At 42.0% G+C, this 25,996-nt stretch overlaps 1 protein-coding gene across 4 annotated transcripts in view; it reads left to right on the top strand.

The window, feature by feature from the left end:
• LOC119657273 (cytosolic purine 5'-nucleotidase) overlaps positions 1 to 21,622 on the top strand; it is a 206,918-nt gene extending 185,296 nt beyond the window's left edge. For all 4 annotated transcript variants that reach the window (XM_038064110.1, XM_038064111.1, XM_038064112.1 and 1 more), the window contains 5 exons: positions 13,647 to 13,767; positions 14,960 to 15,277; positions 15,369 to 15,604; positions 20,472 to 20,853; positions 20,993 to 21,622. In XM_038064110.1, coding sequence (XP_037920038.1) covers positions 13,647 to 13,767; positions 14,960 to 15,277; positions 15,369 to 15,604; positions 20,472 to 20,853; positions 20,993 to 21,139 — 1,204 coding nt within the window. In that variant the 3' untranslated portion in view covers positions 21,140 to 21,622. The remainder of the gene's footprint in view (positions 1 to 13,646; positions 13,768 to 14,959; positions 15,278 to 15,368; positions 15,605 to 20,471; positions 20,854 to 20,992) is intronic.
• Positions 21,623 to 25,996: the final 4,374 nt, after the last annotated feature.

Raw genomic sequence — 25,996 nt, 5'->3', positions numbered from 1 at the left:
TAATTGTGAACCAACCTTTAGCAAACTTTGTTACACACTTCCAAAGGTGTCAACTCCCTATATTTGGCCATTAGGCGACAGACCCATCAGGTACACATTTCGCGAAACTCTAGGTCACTGGTAATAATCCCTCAACCCTTTCCATAACTTACCCCCGAATTCTCTACAGTTTAGCAAAGTCGGATTCGTCTTTTCTCTTCAATGTTTCGAACCGCTGGAATGTTGTGATCCGAGGACTGCAATCTTATTTCTGATTCTCCGCTCTTGTCCATCCTTCTTGAGCTCTTTATGCCGGAGAAAATACAAGGATCCTTAATAATGTTTGATCACCAAACTGTGCAGTCATTCTTTGGAAAATTTATGTTTCGTTGATTCCTTCTTAAGGAAGAAATTCTATGATTATGCGTTACGGGGGAGTTGCACCGACATTCCGAGCGCTGCTGCTAAATGACATATGAAACGGCCGGCGTTTCCCTCTCCTAATGATCCCATCCCAACTGATGAGACCTGCATTCTTTGTACTAACCAACCTTAGTTGCTCCCGTTAGGGGAGCCCCCATTGGATGAATTTTATCTCAAATAGCAATGAATCTAAAAATTTTGCCTAATAAAAGTATCTCTGCTTTGTTCCATCTCAAATGTTAAACAAATATTTCTGATGGATATCAACTTCAGAAGCATTGCGGGGCAAATCGAGCCTTGGCCTCCCATATTCCCTCCGTTGTTCAATCATTCTCGACAACCTTAGAAGCTGTCCGCTTTCCTAGACGGTTTCCTTGTAGATACAGTTTTATCTAAACATTTCTTTCGCGATTCGATCCTCATTTATTCGTTTTATATTACAGACTCATTGCAGTTCGCAGAATTTGCTAAGATCGGTGCTAGTGAATCGTCAAACAATTGATGCTACACGTGATTCGCTGATCGCTTCGTGTACTTATCGAAGAATTTTCTAATTGAACGCCACGATCTAATTCTCTGAGGCCTGCATCGATCTCCACATTTCACATGCAGATATGCAGGTTGTTTTTTCTGTAGATTTTCCTCGGAATCATACTACAACGTTGACCCTGAGTCGGATTTCAATTATTGCTAACTTGGTCCTTAGCATTCACCTCGTTTCAGCTCGCACTTCCACTGAAATGACCTTCCCAACGACATACTAGCTAAATTGAAGAGCAGCTCCGTTCGCAAGCGGAATAGGCTCGTCGTGATCGGCTTCGCCATTTTATTTTATCAAATGCCTGATCTAGATGCAATCGTGACGCTAAATCCCCATCCAGCGCATCAAGCCATCCTTGTTTCGGCCAGCGTTTTGGTCACTTACCATCGACTTCGATGTTCAGACCAATCTTGGCAACTGAATTCTCGTTAGCACGAATTACGTGACCATACCATCGAAGACGACCATACCTCTCTCACAGTTTTTTCACGACCGTTACAACCCCATATCGATCACGGATATCCTTATTTCGGATGTGATCAAAACGTGTCACGCCACTAGTCCAACGCAACATCTTCGTCTCCATTACCGCAAGATGCCGTTCATTGTCTTTTATAGCCTGCCAACATTCAGGACCATAGAGATCGACCGGACGGACAATATTCCGGTAAATTTTGAATTTGAGACGTTCGTTGATACGTCGATCACAAAGAACAGCTGTGGAAGGCTAGTTCATCCAGGTTTCGTTAGTGCGTGAAGCAATTTTATGGCAGTTCTCCATTAGCTGATCGCTCAGTTCTGGGTAGGTCACTGTCACTGACAGTGATTATGCCTGTTTCATGGGGATCAGTCGTCAAAAACTCAGTTTTATTCAGATTCAATCTGAGATCGTGTTGCATGAACCAATCATTCCATTTTTGGACAAGTTGCTCGAGATCATTTTTACTATTAGACGCTAGGAAAATATAATCTTCATAAAACAGTGTGTAGGGCGATGGACGTTGGATGTACCGTGTGGCGGTGTCCATAGCAAGAACAAAGAGGAGTTGTGAGAAAGCGGTTCCTTGATGGACACCAACACAGACATGAAGCCGTTTTGATATACCCGCCATACTTCGACCTTTACTTTCGAATCGTGATAGAGCAATTTAAACCAGCGCGCGACTTCTGGCACTAAGTGTTGTCGTAGAGCATACCAGGTGTGGCACTCAATCAAATGATTTCTCTAGATCCAGAAATGGAATGTAAAGGGGGCGACGCTTCTCACGGTATTTCTCCATAAGCAATGATTAGTTTAGATAAGAATCCTTCGTTACAATCAATTTTATCTTACGTTTCACAGAAATCAATAAACAGTTACTGAACATCGATACTAGATATATCCGCATTTTTCTAGTACTTGTCCCTTTAGCCTTTGTCCCATCCGATTACGTTTTTGGCTCACCTGGAGTACATATGGAATTCTACAATCAGCATGCCAAAACATCCCTATTTCGGTCCATCCATCAATTGTTCCCCATTGACTGAGATTTTAAGGCCAATTTTATCTAGCCAATTATCACTCGACTACTCTGATGACATCAATTTGCTGTCTGACCAAGTCATGGCTCTTGCCCAAATACATCTATATTTGGAAAGAGAAGTATATAAAGTAGGACTGAAGATAAACACCAAAAGAACCAAGACTCTCAGTCTGACGTCTGGGTTATCGCATTCTTCCTATATGCATTAATGGACAGAGCATCGCAGTCGTAAATCAATTTTTATATCTAGAAAGCGTGACTTCTGCCAACAGGAGCACCGAACTGGATGTTGCTCGATCCATTAACAGTGCTAGATCCGATTTTGCTATCCTGTCTATAATCTGGAAGTGCATTTATCTCAATACCAAGATCAAGTTGAGTCTGTTCTGTGCGTATGTTCTTTCTGTGTTACTATCTAGATGTAGCACATGGAAAGTGAGCTCCCATGTTACTCAAACGCTTCAAAGCCTTCATATCTGTCTGAATGGTATCATCGGAGTACGGAGTGATCCAGTGAAAGGAGTCTATGAGGGCAATATCTGTGGTAGGAGACCCAGCCTTAGATGGACCTCACAACTACTAGAGATGTCGAATTGGTTGGCCTCGGAGCAAAATCGGGATGTCTAGAGTTCGTTACTAGTATATGATGGTGAATCATAAGTACAGATCTATCCCGAAAAACAGAATGTTAGCGGAAGTTGTCCGTGAATGTCTGCCAGGATCTAAATGCAATCCACTGAGGTCTCTCGTCGACACACCCTTGTATGGCTCGCTATTAACAAGGCTGGGAAATGTGGAGGCATATTGCAGTCGTAGAAAACTTTACATATTTGAGAATCATAGCGTGCATTGAAATTTCCTTTGAATACCTTTTCGGATATTCTCATTCGTTGAACGTGGCCAGCCCATTGGAGTTTTCACAATTTTATCGCTTTAGAGAGTTCAGATCGTCATAGGTATATGCCATACCTGTGTTTGTCGGTCAACCATCATACTGTCGACCTGCTCCAAGGATGTTTTTAACACCTTCCTTTCAAAGGTCTTTAGCAATCTAAGTTAAATACAGTCAAAACGTATTCTCCTGTTTGTTTCATGGGGAGTTTCAAGGGCACATACCACTTCGGTAATTTGCTTTAAAAATGTGTAAAGTTATTAACGTTCTCCAAACTGTATCCACCAATTATAATATTTTGTCCAGCTGGCATCTATTTCCTAGTTTGAACCATGATATTGGGCTTTTGTATACAAACCAGTAATCCTACCTCCTTGACTACATTGTTGAACTTCGGGAAGGTTCTTTCGTGCCGAGGAAGAAGCGCGATAAGTTATTGATTGTGTTGAAACTCCAGCGCTTCCCGGACACTTGTTTTATCGTGAAGAGGTGATTCTGGTACTCCCCGTTAACTTTTCCCGGTTAGGACTTAAGCCTGTTTTCCAAGATTTTGGTGAATACTTTGCAGTTCGAACAAAACAACCTCTTGTAGACTGGACAGATGATGCTTTTATACCATTCTGCAGGATTTCTTCCCCCTTCGATATTGGCTGAATAAGTATGTAGCGGCCTGTTTCACGCAATTGTTGCTACCTTTTATTAGCTTCCTGGGTATATTATTGATTGCCAGCGTTTTGTTCATATTATCCTCAATCTCCTGTAGAGATAGTAAGTCGACGATAATATCAGTTTCTTGTATTAAGGTTGTAAAGTTGCCTTGTGAAGCGTGTGCCCTCATTTTCTTCCTCGGTACACCTCCACATTTCCAATATCTCCGACTGATATTTTATCGTCATTATAAGGTGGTGAATTATATGTAATTTCAAGGCTTCTGTAGAAATCATCTTTAATTAACTCATTGTTTTCTAAAACCAGACCTCACGATGCGGCTTAATTCTTAACAAAAATAAAGGACATGTCAGGTCCTAGAGAACCATCAAAAGGGAGACGGAAACCCTTATGGAGTCCATTAGTAATTTGTCGATAAAGTAGTAAGTTCCTTTCACCTAACATACTAGAAATCCTGTTACTCAAGATCGTCTTTAGTTACTAGATACATATGGCCTGCAAATCTGATGATAGCTGCCACGCACATCAGATTCAGAATCTGCAACCGAAGTTGTTTTCAAACAAATGATGCAGATGACTAGAAGTTTACAGTAACAGATTCCATCAATTCATCAGACATAGGTAACTCTAATCACCACAAAAATACTGCGGAAGATTTCGCAAGCAATCCCGGTAAAAAAGACGTGATCGAACCACAGGAATATGTAGGTGTAGGGGCTTGAATATAAAACATACACATTACGTGACAAGCACTCATTAATGGCGGCGGATGATGGATTAATTCCGGTCAAATTTCCATAAAAAAGCAGGGTGACCTATTGTGGAATCCATAATCAGGAGCAAGATTCACAGCATCAAAGCCTGCAAAGAAAAATAACATCTTAGCTGTTCATAAAGAGGGTCTGTATGGCGCCGTGTATGAGTATATTTTTTTTTATCTTGTCTGGAAGTACCAAGAGATCTTTGCAAAAGTGTGAGAATCTACAGTCCATCATATTTTTGCTTGGCTAGAGACCATAGAGTGCAGAAGTTGATCGTAATTTTACCAAACGTCCTCGAAAAGAACAACTTTCGACCATTCCCAACAATATTTAGGGCAGCAAGCATTCTAAAGACCCTCATCTAACAAAAATCCAATGGTTATTTGGACGTGAAGTCTGACCAACATTCTATTGAAGGAAAATTCTGGAAATGGAGAATCTACACCTGGTCCCAGCGAATTCCGAAGAAGAACTATCATTTCTCAACCTCACAGCAGCGAAAGTACTGAATGAAAAACAACTTATATTGCCTATTAAGGTTCAAAGTGCCATCATCTCTATGAAAAGCATTCTTACCTTTCTCGATTATGTTAACCTCCAATATTAATATTACCTGAAGCTCTTAAGAAGGTTGTTACCATAACCTCCGTTCTGATCACTCCAAACGACTAAAATTTCAGGTTTTGCCGCTTTTTAAAATTTCAACAAACATCAGCCATTTAAGTACTTCGAGAAAGAGATTAATCTCCGTCATATTTAAGTATACTCGTATACGCCCCACATCTCAAATAATAACCTTTCTGCCACCGGGTACTTTCCAACCGCATCAACGTTGAGCTCAAATTTCTGTTATTATTCTTATCCAGTGTCAGACTCTTATCCAGACTTCAGGCAATGGTGTCCTGTTGGAAAGATTCAGATGCCGGTTTGATGCGTCTTTGTAATCCTTAATAAGTTTTCTACACGAAGATACTTTCTACCTTTCATGATTAATATGCTTCCTGGCCATCGTTGCAATTTTCACCTTCGCAGTCGACCTTTTTCAAATTTATTTTTCTGTCCGTTCAAATTGGGTTTATACTTATATCCTGCAGGCGACAGAACAGAGTTTGTCTGTGTATGTAAAAAAGTAACTGAATTGTATGTTTCCTGTCTTCTCTAGGTAATATTTTTTCCGAGATTCATTGTATGGAAGAAGAAATTACAGACAGGAAAGGCAGTTTACATTACGAGAAAGTAAGGACAACATCCAATTTTTAAATTCATATGTCCTGTTAGGAAATATAGCAGCTTTAGATGGAAAATTTGAAATAAATTTTCGACTGCTTCACCTCCCCATGCAGAGGAAGCAGCTTATAGTAATCCAGATTACATAATTTTAACCACAATGTCCAACCAACCCTTCAAATTAGCAATTTCCTGCCTTGACCAATGTTTACCCTCGACCAACCTCGGGTTACACGCATACATCAAAGTGGGCAGTTCTGCATCACCTGAGCAATCTGCTCGACTTCTATTATTATTCTTAGAGCTTCTAAATATTTGATTGTCTAGGCCAGTTGAATTCTCACCACCTCTTCCCTCTAAAAAAACCTTCACTCTCAATTTGCTGGTATTCAAAATGAATCCATTTTAAACGATTATGGACTATTTGGATAATTGCACTCTTGCGATCACGTATATCATAGCAAGGCATCCATTATCAGAGGCCATAAAAAGGGAGAAAAACCTTTATTGTGTTCAGCTCGTAAAGCATTCTACCCCAATTGACTTCCTTGAGCTTATCCCACTCTTATTTCCTTAACGTGCGATAAAATACTTATCATCTTTTATACCATACTATCTAATCTGCTGACTAATCACGTCCCTTTCTGCAGAGCTAAATTTACAAAAATTTATCTGGAGGATGTAGCGAGGCGTCTTTTTACGAAAGACATAGATATCTCGAGGTCGCTTTAGACGCCGGAAACTTCTAATTAAGGACCAAGAGACAACAGTATCATAACTAAGGCCTTGGTAATTCGTTCTGGATATTCGTCTTTATGTTGTCTGTCTGGTCATTTCCCCATACTATCAATGTATCTTCCACTCTCCCAGCGTAAATTACTGCGTAGCTGACTACATTCTTGAATTAGAATCCGTTTTAACTTAATTGTTGTTGCGAGTTAATTTCCCTCTTTACGGAAACATATTAAAGGTGATCATCAAACTGCTCTGGATCAGAGCTTCTTTATATGGGCTTTCACCTCCGGTAGACATAGCTTACAGAGCACGATTAAGGAGCATCTCACCGTTCTCCTCTGCTTTGTTTACTTTGCATTCGGAGCTTGGTATGTGCCGCCTAGTTGGTCCTTTGCTAATATCGGAATGGAGCAGCTGGAGGCAATTCGATGCGCATTATGGTGAGATATAGTTTGACAACCGACAATCATACTACAGGACTTCGACACCAATTCGTCCATCCTCTGGCAATTATAGAAGCCATTATAAAGTATACGCTTGATAACTCAAAATAGAAATGAAATCCAATATTCTGGCGTGAAGCTCAATCAATTAAAATGAGGAGGACAGAATGCAGTCACCCGTAGAACTACATCTTGAGAAACATTGCCCCCTTTACATTGCCTTCCTTACTCTAGAGAAGATCTTTGACAACACGTCCCTCAAACTCATTTGGTATGCACAGCCAGAACATCCGATGCCAGAGGAGCTTATCCGCTGGATTAAACTACTCTACCACGATCCTAACAGCAAAGTTTCCGAAATATGATCGATTTCTCAAAACCGCCCTGCATCTTCGTCGGTCTTCGCCAAAGGAACGACCATTCGTCAATTTTCCTCATTCTTTCCTTAAACAGTATTACGCGATCGCTTAACTCCATACACACATTGCTCTGCGCAAATGATGGGTTTGTAGCGTTTCACAACAAAGCTGACCAGGAACAGATTTTCCAAACATGAAATGATCACCTCATCCAGCACATTTATGGGAAAATCTAGAGAAATCACAGTTACTGAACGATTGACTAGCATAATCAATTTGGCAGGAACCTGCTCAAATTTGAACCATTTAAGGACCTCGGATAGGTGCTTTTAGCATGTGGTAACAGCGCCATGAAATTGTTTCACACAACAGTGCAATCTGTATGAAGTAGTACTCAACAAATGGCCATAAATACAAAATCTACAGCATTGTCGTTCATCCTGGCCCCTTCTATAATTTTGAGCAGGTAACCATCAAAGACAATGAACGTCACCTTGCCGTCATGAAGAGGAATATATTGTGCTAGATCAGAGGCATGACTCGCTATGATTACGTCTTTTGGGATCGAAATGTAGTCGCAGCCGTCGTCAAGAACTTTTGGGGGAAGCGTATCGATGATATGATCATGTCATCCGTTTCAAAATTAATTTGCTCGCTACTCGCTAACTATGATTAATCTGAATACCCAAGTCGATGTGAAATGTCCTAAATTGGCAACGCAATAACAATGATCTGACGTAGCATGCAATGATTTGACAAAACTTCTTCATTCCACTGAAACCAAGCTTACAATTGAAGCCACTGGTGAACCTAATCCAGACTAACAAATTGCGCTGCTTAATCAAACAAAGACGAGGTATAATCCAATCCTCAACACCAACAAAGTAGTTTCCCGCTTAGCTTTTGCCTTGGTCATTCAAGACGATCCCGTCAGTAACCAAAACTGCCTTAGCTATTCCCAGCAGAGACTTCTTGCTTCGGTTTGGGGTGACGAGTTGGGATCATCAGAAGCTGGCTATCGATTTACCATAGATCGTAAATGCTCCAGAGAATCTCTTCCCACCCACCAAGACGCAACCTCGCTCTTGGGATTTTCCGTAAACCAGGGGCAGAGTATTTTCTGGAATTTTTTCTGCCCTCAATAATACAACCAAGAATAAAATTTTAAAATTCAACAGATGTAGAAATCTGAATTGATCTCAGTCAATAAAACCTGTCATACCACTGTCCTTCGTACATACGTGAAAAGCCTAAATCAGTGCACGGGCACAGTTCCAAAAACCCCCTCAGCAGTAATCTCCGATAATAGATATTGTGAGACCCTTGGATGCTCTGAGACCCTGCCATTTGAACGATTGGAAATTCTCAGACAAGTCGGCATGGATCCCAAAAATTTCTTATTCTACGAGCTGAACATTGTATTAGCCAACATTGAAAAGGTGCAAACATTCCGAGGAGGGTTAAACACAACTTCAGTCATCTTGCTTGAAATAGCTGAGCTTCTTAAAATCAATATCTTGGCAAGGGAACTACAGCAATGGAGAAACCTTGGCAATTGACTCAAAACCTTTGATGCTACCGTATCAAAACGGCTTTGGCAGAAGAAATCACGACGTTGAGGTGGTCTTCCTCCGAGTGTGAAGGCTTCGTCAGAGGTTAAGTGGAAAATCAGATCACCATAATTTGGAACAAGAGACTATAAGCTAAGGTCATGCTATCGGAAGCCTCCTTTGAGATAAACACTATCCCATATGCACTACCAGGCTATTGTCAGGATGATTATGATATCTGAAGATGTGCCCTGAAGCACTGCTATATCAAATTGAGGTACTGACCCAAAAGAATAATTCTTCTCCGCTTTAGGTTGGGAAGGTGAACTTAACACTGGAAAAGATTCCAGGGTTAGGTCAAATTTCCCAAGCTAGTCGAAAAGACCAGAGATGATTGGTTCATTTGGTTCCCTACCAAGGTTGGATTACGGGCTTTAAGGATTGACTACAGTCTGTGTCCCCAGTTATTTATCTCAATCGAAAGGAGGTCTAAGCGTGAGAACTCTCAATATTCGAGTTGCTCGTTTCGAAATTGCGTCTCCTTTCTGATTTAACGCCGTGAATCGTGGGAATAGAGAAGAATGCCAAGAAAAGGCCACTGGACTTATACACTGATCCTGTTATTGAGAGTCCATAAAAATATCATTCTCTTCAATTTGGATCAGGTGTTTCAATTTCAAGCGATTTGTTTGTAAGACGGTAGGCTTCTTGAGAAAACACCTTCCCCACCTTTCGTTTAGGACACTCTGGACGGCCTTTAAAAAGATATGAATTTGAACGATTTAGAAATGGGAAATTGTCTCCCGGGAATCAATTTCAAATTCTTGAAGCACTTCTCCCTTTTCAGAGATATTGTCATTATGATGCAAGTTCTGAGAAATGAGTTAGGTGAAAATAAAAACTAATAAATTACCATCTTGCGCTATACCTTGTAGGATACAATGGTGTATGATCGTCCTACAAATTAACATAAAACTCCATGAAGTAATCGAGGAGATGAAGATTAATGGATTGAGCAAGGCCAGATTCTAATATATGCAGTGGTTTAAATATCCAGTCCTGGTGGCAGATGGGATTAGTAACCAGGCACCCGGTTGTCAATATCTCACGACTGCAATGCCTTACTCATGGGAACTTGAAAAACCCTTTGCAGTTTACCAATAACTTGAACATCACAAAAAATTGTCGCATCAACTCAGCCCAAATATGAGAACATCGCCAAAGCAAGAGTTAGTTAAGGCAAATTGAAAAAATTTACCAAGCTGCACACTCCGATTAATCTATGAGAATTTGCCCTAAACGTCTACCCAACCCTCGAAGTTACCAAGTCTGGTAAGTGGTTCAACAACCGTGATACTTAGCTTTGGAACGACCATGTCCAAATGAAGATCCGTGAAAAGAACTTTATACTGATAAAACTCTGTCATAAGTTTCTCATCGATCAAACACTGGCTAATCGGCGAATTTATAGGAATGCCAACCGGAAGCAAAGTAAGGGATCGCTATTACCCGAGTGGCCCATTACAAAGACCTTTATCATAAACTGGACACCCCGCCTCGGGCTGATTCCAGTTAACCCGTTGGGGAGTTCCGTCCCCACGTACTCGAGGAGGGTGATCAGCCCCGAGTCTGCAAGGGACTCATCTGAAGTGGCTCTGCCACGAAGCCTCACCGGAGGTTATCTGGTACCATGGGAACCGGGATGGCCCTCTGAGAGTATATGCTCCAGGAGAATTCGTACTCCTTAGTTGCGGCAGAGATGTTAGATAGGTCTCGCATCCACTGGTATGAATGCTGAGCCTGCACTCAGTATAAACCAGGACCGCTGTGCTTGCATGGCGGGGCTCTGATTGTGGTCCCAAAATCAATCCGTGTCCGAAGAGGACCGTGGGATTATGCCTTCACGGCAGGTACTCACATTAAACCCCCCAGCACTTTCATAAACTGGACACTTGAACACACGCATCCAGGATATCGGACACTTCTTTTCCGTTAATTAAAAAAATTATACTTTGTTAAGCGATCGTTGAGCCACGATGGACAGATATGCTGGGAATATTTGGAGCATATTTCAACTGAAAAATTGATGATGTTCTTTGTGACTGATGCGTCAACGAACGTATCAAATCCAAAATTTACCGCTGTGTCGGCTGTATCCGACTATCGTCATCCATGATTCCAATTGCTGGCCTTCCGACGGTAAAAATAGTTACTGAGGATGTACTAATAGTAACTGATGGGGCACAGCGCAGACTACGGTCTTGATTGAATCCCAAACGTGGTCCTTAAACTGACAATTAAGGCGGCACCAGCAGCTTTCCTGAAGGAATCCAACTAAGCCGCTGAATGAACCATCGATTTGCTTCTTAAATACAAAAAGGAAAGTTCTCGAAAAGATAGTCTATAATCGGTTCCACGCGAAAGTGAAGTACGTCCATTGCTTGTCGCACCATAAATTTGGTTTTCGGGAGGTTCGATCACCTGTTTGTCGGCGAGGGAAAACATTGGCCGACCCAGGACATCTAAAATATAGATAGAAGAATATAATCGAATCGCCTAACCCAGTAAAAGCATCTGGCTCTCCTCTGCCACTATCATCATGGATTACCTCCGGCATCGAAAACTATGTTGCTATAAAGATAAAGAATCAATGACCTATAACATAATGGCAGGTGTTCCACAGGAGCCCGTCATTAGCCATTATGTCTATTAGTATCTTGTGACTTCAAGCGCCTAATCAGCTCATCATGGTCAAATTCCTAGTTGCAACGGTAACATCTAGCCATCGCATTGAAAGTGGGTGTGGGTATGTAGCTAAAGAAATCGTAAAAAAAAGTGCATTTTTGACGTTGAAAACCGTACTCCTCCCTTAGGATCCTATAGACCATATCAACCACACGACAGTTCTGTCCAAATTATGTTAGCCTCAGTCAAATCCTCTACCACTCATTGACTTGCCTCCCAACTCTCTCACCTTTCGCAGCATTTCTTCTAGTGGTTTCATATCCCAGGGTCCATTCCTCTTCTTCCCCCTATTGCTGTACGAGCAATTATCTTAACCCTTTCCCTTGATAGCTTGCCAATTGACGGTGTGGAGGAACCACAGTCAAACTTAAACACTCTAGTTCGTCGGTGTTCGAATAATGAGTTGGCACTAAATGTTAGCAAATGCTACGCGATGTACTCTCTTCAATGCTCTTCCATTCTGCTTTCGTACTCTCTTAGCGAAGGCCATCAAAGAAATCAACGACAAAATACCATTTTTCGATTTTCATAATGAGTGAAAAAACTCAACGAAGGAATTACTTAAAATTTTGCTTTAAAAATGGTTTTTTGGCTAACCATATATTGGATATATTGAAAAAGACATTTAGTAAATGTTTTATTGAGAGCCAGTGTTTTGGTTGGTATAAATTGTTCAAAAAAGACAGAGAACACGATGAGCGTCTTGGTTCCTCGTCTACCGATGATAACCACGGCAACCAGATTGTCACTTGTCAATTAGAGACCTTGGTGACCTCATCAAAGTATCATTTGGCCCAATTCGATTTTGAAGAACCAATTTGACCTCAGACGCGTCTCATCTCGTTTGGTACATGATTTTTGACTATCAGAGCGCCATCAAACGCATTATTCGTCTGATTTAGCTCCATTTGACTTCTAGCTGTATTCTGAACTGAAATTGCCATTTCATGGACATGATTTTGACTTGATTTAGCAGATTCAAACGGCATCGAAGAAGGCCCTGAAGGCGATTCACGAAATCGATTTTAACAACTGTTTCGCGGACTGGGAAACACGTTGACATAAGTACATTGCATCCGCAGGGGATTACTTTGACGCGACATGATATATTTGGAAGAATAAATAAACCCTTTTTTTCATTTTATTTAAAAAGTGTTACTATTTTTTTATCACAGTTATATCCGTAGTCTGGTCCCCTGCCGTAACTAAGATTGTCTTGTCCTAGAAAAAGTTCAACGTCCGAAGGGTTTACTCCGTGTGGACTATCCTATCTGTCTCCGCCCTTTTCAACTCCCTTATCTAAAACTACGCAGAACCAATACTCTTCTTAAACTTTCTACAGACCCGATGGACTGTTCCACCTCTACTAACTACACTTACCATACGGTATTACACTGATCCTTTAGACTCTTCCTCCTATCATAGTTTAGCGTAGGCTTCTACTTTCTCATCCTTCTGAGGACAATATTTAAATGGGTTCTTTTTTTGTTCTCCCCTTTAGGGACTTTTTGTTTAGTATTCCTAATAAAAAATGCAGACTTGATTAATATAATCTAGAATTAAACAGCCCACAGCAAACATAATATAATAAAACAAATCCTCCCCCACTTCGCGTGTTTATTAAATAATTCATACCACTCTCTATACGTAAAGGCTACGCAAGGAACTGTCGATGTTTTAGATTGCTAGACACAGTACATTTTTCTATTAATATTTAAGTAAACGTATCTTTTGGATACACTCTACCAATATAGAAATTATAATAGACAATGATTTATTATTCGATTTCGTTACAACAGTGAGAAGACCGGTGTCAAATGGGGTGAATTGGCCATGTCATTCAAGTCAATCTTCCAGGACGTTCGACGTGCTGTCGATTGGGTTCACATCCAAGGCGATTTGAAGAAAAAGACAATCGAGGTAAGGCTAATGATGAATTAAATATAAATAAAGCGTGTAATGGATCTACTAGTGCTTTAAGAACCGCTTCGTTAGAAAGACATGTCTCCATTGATTAGCGGACCTAGTTCACAGAGTACCCCTTCTTTAATTAGAGAAAACAGACACGAGCAATAATAAATGGCATTGATGTGATTATTATCAAATTATGAAAATCAAGAAGGGATAAAATATTTATTTGAAAAAAATGCTCTCCAAATGACGCAACCGTTGTCCATCTCATTAGAAACTTTATATAGAATTCAAGGCAATATTTATGAACGTCAAGGTCCACTCCATTATACGCCAAGTCGTAAATTCATGAACGTAAAATAATGGCTCAATTTAGATGTAACTTAACCTTCGCAGAAATCGTTTCCAACGCTGAGATTTCCACCTCCTCATATAATATTTCAAGTGAAAATGGACAACATTCTTCATGGCTTACGGAACTCTCTCCATAAGTTACTTATTGCTGTGGCCTTTCCTTCGCTGCTTATCTGAATCTGATAAAGAAGGGATGCAAATATATTTTATCGATGGACATATTGATTTTTCCTAATTCCTAAAGACGTCGATTCTGCAGCAATTTTATCCTATGACCTAAGAAAGATAAGCTTTTTAGTGTCCAAGATATCTTTCAGATGCTACCCAAGATTTTCTTGATAAAAGTTTATACACATGTTCGCATATTGAGGAAACCTTGAAGAAGGCTCTTAATTTGCATGAATCCTACATTAGGAAAGGATCCATCACAAATTCTGTTCTAAATGTTTCACAGAAATACCCAAATGTATATATCTATCGAAGTAAATCACTTTCAACAGGTCATTTACGGATATTCCAATCTCTAAATTTTGCAGGATACAAAATGAGTTCACATTGACATTTCCCGTAATTATGTTATATTATATACAAGTACAAGTACTCCTTGTTGTGCTATAAAGTGATTTACTAAACGAATGTATTTCGGGAATCAGTTCTTCCCTTCCTGTAATGTCATCACTTGAAATACTGGGTTGTAACCCACTTCAAAATGCCAAATATGAGGATGATATATGTTTTCCAACTGCATCAATCTCTGAATTTTCGGATGGAAAACCAGAATCAAATATTCGCCATACAATCTTCAAATTAATATTTCTCCTAAAGCTCCTAATTTTTTTTCTTCCAGAACCTTGATGAATATGTCAAAAAGGATCCACGACTTCCAATGGTACTATCTCGAATTAGGGAATCAGGTGCTAAAGTTTTCATCCTCACCAACAGCGACTACAATTACACCGACAGGATCATGACATACTTATTTGATTTTCCTCATGGTGCAAAACCCGAAGAACCTCATCGCGATTGGAAGACTTATTTTGATATAATTGTTGTTGATGCCCAGAAACCATTGTTTTTCGGCGAAGGCACCATTCTGCGACAGGTTGACACTACAACAGGTGCTTTGAGAATAGGAACACACATTGGGCCACTTCAACAAGGACAGGTACTTACCGATATCACTCAATTATTCAATCCCAATTTCTTAAATATCTTGAGGAATTTCTAAAAACTGAGGAAAACCTTTCTTTCTTTAGGTTTACTCTGGAGGTTCATGTGACGTATTCACATCTTTAATAAACGCAAAGGGCAAAGATGTTCTTTACATTGGAGATCATATTTTCGGAGATATTCTCAAAAGCAAGAAGATCCGAGGCTGGCGAACATTTTTGGTTGTACCTGAGTTAGTGCAGGAATTGCATGTGTGGACTGATAAGTGTCAATTGTTTGCAGAGTTACAAAATCTCGATGTAATGTTAGGTGATTTATACAAGTAAGTATTTTGACGCGTACTACTTGCAGAATAATTTCTTTTCAATATCATTGATGGCTGAAATGAAAGCTTCTACTTTAGTCCTAGTTCATATACTCGTATACAACATTTTTTTTCGGGGGACTGACGACTTAATCTAACATATAAGAAACACGGGAAATCCCTTATATACGTGGGGGAAAGTTTGTGTTTTGGAACACCGAACTAAAACGAGGCATGGGGTTGTCACCAGCATTATCCAACATCACAATCGAGCACATTTTCCAAAAATTCCAATAAATCTAACCTAAATATTCTTGTACAAATCATCTCAAATAGTGACGTAGGGGGCTGATATAAATTGCATGCTAAGGTAGAGATATTGACAGGGCTAAGACCATGATACTAACCAGAAATTTTACGCCAATCAGAAAAGAACATTGAAACAAGTGGACACCTTCATACATGCGAGAGTTATAAAGGACAAATATGAAATATTCGAGGATCAGAGAAGTATCATCTTCTTTTTACCCCGTTAACAAACGGGGTCAGCTGGTCGTAATCGGTTGTGCCACTTGGTTCTATCAAAAACCTGAGCTGGATGCAATCGCGAGGCTTTCAAATTCCCATCCAGCCTATCAAGCCACCGTTGTTTCGGCTGGCCTATTAGTCGCTTATCTTCGACTTCGATGTTCAGATCAATCTTGGCAAATGAATTCTCGTTAGTAGGAATTACGTGAAGACGCGTTTCTCCTAATTTTTCCACGATCGGTGCAACCACATAGCAATCGTGGATACCCTCATTTCGGATGTGATCAACGTGTGTCACGTCACTAGTCCAATGCAACATCCTCGTCTCCATTACCGCAAGACGCTGTTCATTGTCTTTTATAGTCGAAGGCGGAAAAGGCGCTTCCTTGATGAACACCAGCAGAGATACGAGGTAGTTTGATACACTCGCTACACTTCGAATTTTATTTTCGGACCGTGGTAGAGCAATTTAACCCAGCGCATGAGTTCCTCTGGCACTAGGTATTGTCGTAGAGTCAACCAAATGAATTCATGTGGATGACCGTGTACCACACGAACGATTTCTCCAAATCCAGAAATGTAATGTAGAAAGACTGATGCTTTTCATGGTGTTTCTCCATGAGTAACTGCGCAGCGTATAATGCGTCAGTAGTTCCTCAGTTCTTGACAAACGCGGCTTGATTCACGGTTATTTCAACGATTTCGCGAATACGGTTGTCAAGAATACGTTCAAAGATCTTCATGGTATTGGACACCACCAGATCGGACGGTAATTTTAACGTACTGCTGGACCAGCTTTCTTTTTCCATATTGGAACTGTGGTACTTTCTTGTCAATCAGATGGTGTTCTACCATCCTTAATAACCCGATTGAAGAATTCACTGAGCCACAGTGTTGGGTCCCACCTCTTCGAATTCTAGAGCTTAGATGCGATGCGGTCAGGTCCTGCTGCTCCCCTCGATTTCTTTCGTTTGATTACTCCCTCGACTTCTGACAGGCGGAATGGCACCAAATGTCGGTAATACTTGTGGAAGTGGAGGATGAACAGGAATACAAATACTCCAAAATAATAAAAAGACTTGTTGATTCTTTTTCGTGGGTGTGTATATTTATTCTTGCAAATTCCGATATTTCGGGAACCACTTGTTCCCTTCATCAGTGCTAATAAGTTGGCATCTTATGAGGATATAATGGATCTGCGTTTTACTGTTCTCACTATAAAATGTAGGAAGAAGAGACAATCGTTCGATAGACTATGACAATGATCACTTGGTTATGTGACCAAGTGGTCATGGATGTCCGCAAAGTCAATTATACGCTCGCCACCGTCATTGGGTTTGGGTGCTCCAAACCCCCTTTCCCCATGGCACCTGTTACCGTCTGCCTTTTCATCTACGTGACCATTAAGGTCGCCGGCAATGATGATATAGTCATCAGCAGGCACGTTGCAGGTCAGTAGGCATCGCCATCAGGTCGATCTGCTTTTGGTGCGTACGCGGTGAAGAATTGAATAATGCGATCAGCTGGTATAATGGTAAGCTTCACCAGCCGGTCATCAAATCGTTCGACTTCTTTAATGGCATTACGGAAACCCTCTGAGATAGCAATGCCAATACCGTATTGAATGTGTGGGCTACCAAAATAGAGAAGTCTATCGTCATTTTTACCGCGTTCGCGTTCTATGTCGCAGCTTTTGGCACCTGACCATCGCGTTTCTTGTAGAACACAGATATCAAAGCTGATGATATTTTTTACTGTTAGGTAGATATCAGTTGTCGCTCCGAGGAGCACAATTAGCGCTGTAGTACCCCGTTTTGCAGGCACAAACTCCTAGGACCGTGACTGCTGTTATGAGAGGAAGGAAGCAGAGTAAGCACGTAGCATTCATGAAAGAAAGCAATTCTCCCAATCTGCAGATAGATAACTCTCTAAGGTCCTTGAAGAGTGATTTACCTAGTGTTCGTAGCCTGACTCTGGCTAGAAGTGGGCAATCGTAGGATGTTTCGGAGGGTTTCCGCCTCTCCGCCGCAGCTTCGTAATGCGAATTGTAGGGTATGCTGCGTCTGGCGGCCCTATAGCTTGGTGCCCCGTGCAGACCGCCATAATCCTGTATGCATTTGCACGCGTCCGGCACAAGAACTATCCCGATCGGATTTTGTTATAAGCGAGCCAAGTCTAATTCTAATCCTCTTTGATTTGGTACAGGTGATGAGCCTTCGCCATCTGAGGTACGTGACTGCTAAGTAGTGCGAGTAGATTCCACCATTGACAGTCGAGAGCGGGACACAGACTGTACCCGCCGAGGACTGCCAACAGGAGAGTCCCGCCTGGCTAGTCCGTCAGCCGCTCATACCCCTCAATGTTACTATGACCGGGAATCCAAAGGAGGCTAATCTTGAGCGTGCTGTCCAGTCGCTCCACCAACCTAGAGGATGTCGTTGCTGAGTACCAACCGTTAATGTCCACTTGGCTGTCGGTCGGAATGGCTATGATACGCTTGGGGCTTGGATTATGCCCAAGCCATCGACAGGCTTTCAGTATCACCAGAACTTCCGCTTGGAATACACTGACGACACTTGGGACACCGTATGACTCAAATACACTCTATTTGAGAAAACTCTCGCATCGACTCCACAGAGCATCTTTGATCCGCCAGTGAAGATTACTGTGTCATAGTCCACAACAACATTTTTCGCGAAGTTCAGTTCCGTCCGTAGAGAATGCCCAGATTTCGTGTAGGGGTTCGCTGTCCAGCATCCAGACTGTCGAATTCTGACGGCACTTCACGCTGCAAGGTATTTAATGTGGCGGTATAGGAGGAAGAGGTACAGGAGTACACTGAGACCATCTACAAGGCAAGAATGTAGAGCCCCGGGTGCACCTGAACACGCGGGTTTTTGAATCCTATTAAGCTCCGTTCTATTGTATTGTTTTCTCAAAGCCTGCCACCATACTATAGAGCCGTACGTTAGGATGCGACGCACAGCTGTGTACATCCAAAGAACCATCCTCGGCCGGAAACCCCACTTCTATATTCAATCTCCAATTTAGCTTCGGATCCAGAATTACACACAGATACCTTACATTGGGAAAAAGAACTAATGTATGTTCATTCAGCCGCAGTAGATCCAAATCGGGTACCCTTGTCTTGGTAGTAATCAATCAATTCCGTATTGGTTGGGTTCATGCCGAGTTCGTATCTTACGGCACACAAGCACACTTTTCCCACCGCTCCCTGACACTAATATCAGCAATTCGTTAATCTCTATTAACCAGAGCACCGGAGGGATGGCGCCAATCTAGGGCGTGCCTCTTTTCACAGCTCTGGCCAAGTGGGTGCCTCCCAGATCCGACTAGATTATCCTGGTTCTTAGCATAGATATTATCCAAAGCGCAAGATACCCCTCCAATCAAATGTTGGTCAAGACTTCCTTAACGGCGTTGGTATTAACATTGTTCAATGCTCTCACTATATCCAAGAAGGCGGCTAGAGTATACTGCTGGTACTGCAGTAACCGCTTAATCGTGCCAATTACCTCGTGAAGAACGGTTTCTGTGGATTTGCCTTTGAGGTGCTGGGACTTAGAGAAAGGCCTTCTCTCCATGATCGACCTTTAGTGGATGTCCAGGCTGCGCTCTTCGGTCTTCAACAAGAAGGAAGAAGGTGAGGCTGATTGGTTGAAAATCCTTCGCGGACTCATGGCCGCACCTGCCTGCTTTCGGTACTCATGCGCGCCTCTAAGACTGTAGTACATATCTCAAAGAGATACAGCTTAGGGAAACTCTGGAGAAGCCCATATAAAGATAAAATCTATGAGCGATACCAGGATCATTTGGTTGTGCGTAAAATAAGCTTAATAGGCTGCGGTGAGGGGGCCACTTATCCGTATGAGGGAGGATGATCCAGCACAAAAAAAAATAAAGATAGAGATAGATAAAGGGAGAGAGATAGAGCTGTGACGTAGGCCAGAACGCCAGACACCTTTTAGGTGATCGTTTTGGTCACCCGGTAGGTAGGTAGTAAATGCATTGAGGACGGGAGAAACCAGTAACCGAAGTCGACAGCGTGTGAAGATTACTGACGAATTATTCTCTACATAAAACCTACAAAGGGCTTCTCTTTCCCAGATTCATTTGTGAATTGCTGGTGATTTCAATGTGGAATTATCTTTATTTGCATTTCCTTTGAATCCATGAGCTACCTTGCTACAACCTGTACTTTTGGATACTTTCTTTTCAGCTTATGACCTCAAAACTATCTAAATTTTAATTTTTTTTGTGATCCGAAACAAACATTAGAGTCCTTGAAAATTTCTTTGCATCTATTAAATTTAAAAATCCTCTTCGTTAATTTCAGAAATCTCGACTCGAGTACCATGGAGAAACCTGATATTTCGAAAGTCCGCTCTTCAATTCGTGACGTGACGCACAAAATGGATTTGGCATATGGCATGATGGGATCTCTATTCCGTTCAGGGTCTCGACAAACATTTTTCTCTAGTCAAGTCGTCAGATACGCTGACTTGTATGCCGCAACCTTCTTGAACTTAATCTACTACCCATTCTCGTATATGTTTAGGGCACCGGCCATGCTTTTGCCCCATGAATCTACAGTGGCCCATGAACAACGATTTATTATGGACGCCCCGATGATCTCCAGGTCGCGAGCTAAGAACGGTCCAACGACAGTCCAAATGGAAGTAGTACCCAAGGAAGTTGTAGAGAAGGCGGAAAAGCAGGTTTGTAAAATTTTTATCCAGAGAGCTCTTTTGCTACCTAAAGAAAACTGTGCAACGAAATTCCTCAGATGTTCAAATCTGTCGTTACTTTAAGGACTGAAAAAAGGGACTTAACTACATTAAACCCTTTTATTTTCAGCTCCTAACCAAGGAAAGTGCAGGCATTCCACACACTCGGCCTGAAACTCCAAGGTCGGTGACACATACTCACGATGAAGATTACTCTGACGAGGAAAGCGACCCCAACAATAAGAACGAGGAGACCGACGAGAACGAGAATGCTTAGGGCGGATTTCGAGGATTGTCCCGTGCACATTGTTATTAAACCGCTGAAAGGACCCGGAAGAACATCGAGTTAACATGGAACCCAAGTCGCATTGCAATTAAATTAAGTGAGTGAGAATAGAGAGAGAGAGAGAAATTGTTATTAACTTGTATGGAATTCTCAATAGTTTTACTCGAAACTTGTATAAAGTGCTCCATCTTTTCCAATTCTATCTCTTACTTTTAGTTTGGTAGCCGCGAATTTATTTATGTAGGATTTATATTTAAATGTTTTAAAATGTGTATTTTAATAGCGACCGGATTTGAGCCGAAAAAAAAGTTACTCTACTTGTTATATCTATAGCGCCACTTGTTAACACATTTTTCAAACAAATATTTCCAGATTTAGATACCAAAACGTTTGTTTGAGGTGCAAATAGGCATTACTGCACTCTCATTTTCTATAGTCGAATAAAATAAAAACAAAGTAATATTAGAGAAAAAATTGTCTTTTACATGTAAAAAAATGTATGAATGAGGAGCGAGAAATTTTACTTATCTAAATTCAATTAATGGCAGAGTCTCAATTGGCCTCTGGGGTCTGGTGGTAGGTTAGAATGCCGGCAACAAATCGAAACAAAAGATTTGGACACTTGCAGTTATAGCGAATTATGGATATAAGTGAGATAAATCCAACTAGACCCTGCGACCAGAAGTGATGGACCAGAAGCCCCGCAGCTAAGAGACCACGACCCTGACAGCTCGATGGGAAAGTGAAGGCCTGCAGATTCATCAGTGGTGAGTCACGTAAAGCTTCGCCTCCCCAGGATGCTTTCAGCTTGCCTCATAGCACTCCCCGCTATGTATCTTGAGAGGAGCAACTTACGGCCGGGCCGTGATTATACTGAAGCCCAATGAACTGCATAGGGTTACGATGTGACCTGATATCATGCCTGACCCCCATGGATTGCGAGAGCTATTCAGGTCATCCAAGCCATGATGAAATACGAGTCATACTTCCAGCACTAAGCCTAAAGGAGGTGAGCTGATAGAGATTGGAGATCAAAGAGATGGAAAAGTCTGAGCGCTTGTCGTTTGGTTGGGGACGAACAACTGGGATCAAAACCTCGCTCGAAACCGAATTACTTCACAAGCCAAGCACCGATGCTGTCGGTTGGTCGATTTCCAGCTCAATAAATAAAACAGAATTAGAGCTCCATTGGCACAATTGAAAATTCCCCGCTTAAAGGATTCCGTTGGCGTGGTAAGCTATCTGCGGAGATCGTTGACGTAGAGAGATGATAAATGGTGTCTCGTGGGATGCTGCCCGCTCCCGTACGTAATGGTCACCAAGACACATCACCCTAGTATGCAGCAAATGCTGATGGTGACTGGAGTCCTCAAACGGAGTAAAAAGCTCGACAATCTCTGCGGAACAATTTTTGTAGCGCTTGCAGATTCGATGGAAATACCGTCTCCACGTATTGAATATACAAATATTTTCCAGGAAGTGGAAGTTAGAGACGATTGTAACAGCACTCAGCTGTTTGCGATAATTGGAGGGACTATTACATCCTCTCTTCTGTCACAAAGCAAATTCACCTCAAAGTTTGATAAATAATGACCAGGCTAATTTCCATAGTGGATCCTCTTGTATGGACCACATACCCTAGGTGTAGAACCGTTCATAGAATATAGACCACTGTTTCGCCCCGTCGATGGATGGATGGACCTCGATGGATGTCATTTTTCCTCGAGTACCTTAACTTGGCCGAAGACATTTACTTACTCCCTCAGAATCAAGCACCTTGACCAATGTGTCTTATTTTGGAAAAGTAGGCAGGGATAATCGGTCTCAAGAAAAATAACAATAAAGCCAAGGTTCATAGGGTGGCAGAAAATTAAAAGCGTCGATCAATTTAAAGCACCAGGAAATACGACATTGTGAAAAAGGGGCAATCCTCAACGCTTTCCGCGCTATTGACATCAACCCGTACAGGATGTCTGGGGAACAATGCCCGCACAATGCGGTTCATCTGGTCGGTACTTAGTATGCAGGGCTTCCGTTTTTTCGGATGACAGCTAATAGCCAAGTCCCCACGGGTCCTCATTCATCTCATTGACAAGGTTCAGCCAGCCGCGAGCTTTAATTTATAGCGCTGCGGAGTTCCCTTTTTGCTGATCTATGCTGTGCCTTTATGCCGCATGCCTCCTCGTTGGTGTTGTCAAACCGCGGAGCCTATCCTCCGTCGGTCGGCAATTTCTGCCGTCCACCACTTCGAAGGCGATGTACTGGTGATCACTTGCCGAAAAGTCTTCTACGACTCGCCACCCGTCCACCGATGATGCCAGAGATTCCGACGCAAAAGTGATGTCAGGAATGCTTCCTTCACAGCCTGCGCGCCGAAACGCTGGCATAGATCCGGTGTTTAAAACTAAGAGCCCGGTTCTCGCCGCCATTGCCACTGGCGTGTGACTGACGTATGCTCCATTCAAGAGCCCTGGCATTAAAAATTAAAACGGCGTCCTTCAAAGCATCAAACCGGCGCCGAAAGTCCGACATCGTTTCGCTCGGCGTCAGGTAAAGGCTAAAAACGTTATCCCTAAACACCGGATCCACCGACATCGGTGCCCGATAAGTCGAGATGTCATGAGGCCGGGTCCTTGTTTCGGTATTGCTCGCTAATTAGCACTAGATCAGCATTTACTTACGCAGCGAACTGTGCTAGCAACTGGTGAGCGGTTGCACTCCGGTGCATGTTAATTTGTAAAATGCGGATCATGCCATTCGCACCCTAGCCCTTGCAATGACAAAATAGAACTTTCGATTATTAGAAGACCATCCTGGGTGGCCGGCGACGACCGAAAGGGGAGAGCTATCCCAAAAACCGAAAAAGATTGACCGTAAAGATCCGCCCGCAAATTTTTAAGCTCCATCGAAGTACTCCGTCGACATGTGCTTACATGCCTCTGTGCTAGCCAGGCTCATGATTCCTCACGTGTCGTTTCACAAAAAATCACGTATCCCTGCCGGTGCGTGAAAAATTCTGAAATACTGAAAAGTACTGAAAAGTACTGAAAAATACTTAGCTAAACCTGAAAATAAAATGACAAACAACAGCTCGACCACGCGCGTGGAACCGTAAAACTCCGGACTCTAGTGTCCCGATCGAAATGGAGAATCCACGACGAATCACATCCTCGACCGATGTTTCTCCTGCCTCAGATGCTTTGTGAGGCGCGAGGTTCCTCCTGAGGTTCCCGCGCTTCATAAACATTCTCAGGCCATGATATTGGAGGATGGGATAGGTTGCAGAGGGAAATGCAGAGAAGTGCTTCCAGATGAAGCCGTGTTGCGCATTACGTGTGGGTTTTCTTTGTTCTCACCTACCCATTAAAAACAACCAAACTACAATGGGCTACGTCCATGAAGTGGATAGAGCGGTAAAATTATTCTGACACACGTCTTAATCGGGTTATTAATTTATTTATTTAATTAAGACAATATAGAGAAAACAAAGTCCTTATTACATATTGTCCTCAGAGGGAGGAGCAAGTAAATGGCTTACATTACGCTTAAAGCTAGAGAAGGAGACAAAGTCAAAGGACTCAAGTTGTAGGGCGCTGTAGGTCCGGAATAGTCTCGGGATCGGGGAGTGAAAGTAGATGTGGAACTCCGGAAAGGGTACTTCAAAAATGTTCGCACTACGTGTATTATGAGAGGCGGTGCGGAAAATAATATCAGAGCAGTCGATAACGCAATTATAGAGTTTGAGAAGGGTACACATATCAAGAAAGGTGCAGCGTTGCTACAGGGAATTGAGATTGAGGCTGCGAAGTCGTAACGGATAGTCATCCCGTGGAAGGGAGTTGAAAAACGTTAAGGAGGGCTAAATTGAGGTAAAGTCGGAGAAGGAACGTGGGATAAAGCCAGACATTTTGGAAGCTCTATTGATGATAGCAACGAAGGGAGAATTGAAACGAAATTTGTCATCGAATATTACACCCAGGTTTGGGAAGGAGGTCAGTGGTGAAAGGTGTTGTAAACTAAGAGAATAGGAAAAGGATGTTGGGGAAGGTTTAAGTGAATAGCACATCCAGTGGAATTTGCTGACATTCAAGGTCAGCTTGTTAACACGAACGGACCAGATTATCAAGGTTGGACTGCAAGAGAGCACAGTCCAGCGGAGATAAAAAACAGGGGCAAATAATTTAAGGTCATTTGCGTAAAGCAAATACGAGCAGGTGGGGGTAGAGGTGAAGTGTTTGATAAAAAAACAGGAGAAGAAAAAAAGGAACGAGATGAACTATGAAAAGAAACTCTGTAGGAACGGTATGAGAGATAAGAGGAAAGCCAGGAGATGATTGAGGGAGGGAAATTTGAAGAGGAGAATGTTATGGTCAACAGTATCAAAGGCTTTGGAGGATCATCATCATAGCATGTACCTCCGGTCGTAAATTGAAGCATTTAGCAACTAAGCTGGTAAAGACCAAAAGGTTTGAAGCCGAAGATCTATGTTTCACGAATCCACGCTCCTCTTTGACAATGAGGTGACTACTTCCCGGTCAACCAGTTGTCGACGTATCTTTCGTGAATTTTGAAACAAGACCAGGGGAGAAATATGGGCAGTAGTTCACAGTAAAAGAAAGGTCTCCGCCTGCATTTTTCTAGACTTTTTCTGGAGGGAAATGTATTTTCTACAGTTAAGAAGGAGGATGTTAGGAAGCCCGTCGGGGCCAGGTCTGACATTGGCTTCAAGATTATCAATGAGGAACTCAACCAAGGAGGGCGTAAGGAGACGAATGGCAAGCAGGGGCAGAAGGGACATAACAGTCGAGCAGGTCAGACGGGATATTGTAAAAGATGCTAAGAGCTTGA

The sequence above is a fragment of the Hermetia illucens genome, chromosome 5 (assembly GCF_905115235.1).
Source record: "Hermetia illucens chromosome 5, iHerIll2.2.curated.20191125, whole genome shotgun sequence".
NCBI lineage: Eukaryota > Metazoa > Arthropoda > Insecta > Diptera > Stratiomyidae > Hermetia > Hermetia illucens.
This window is presented reverse-complemented; position numbering and strand designations above follow the sequence as displayed.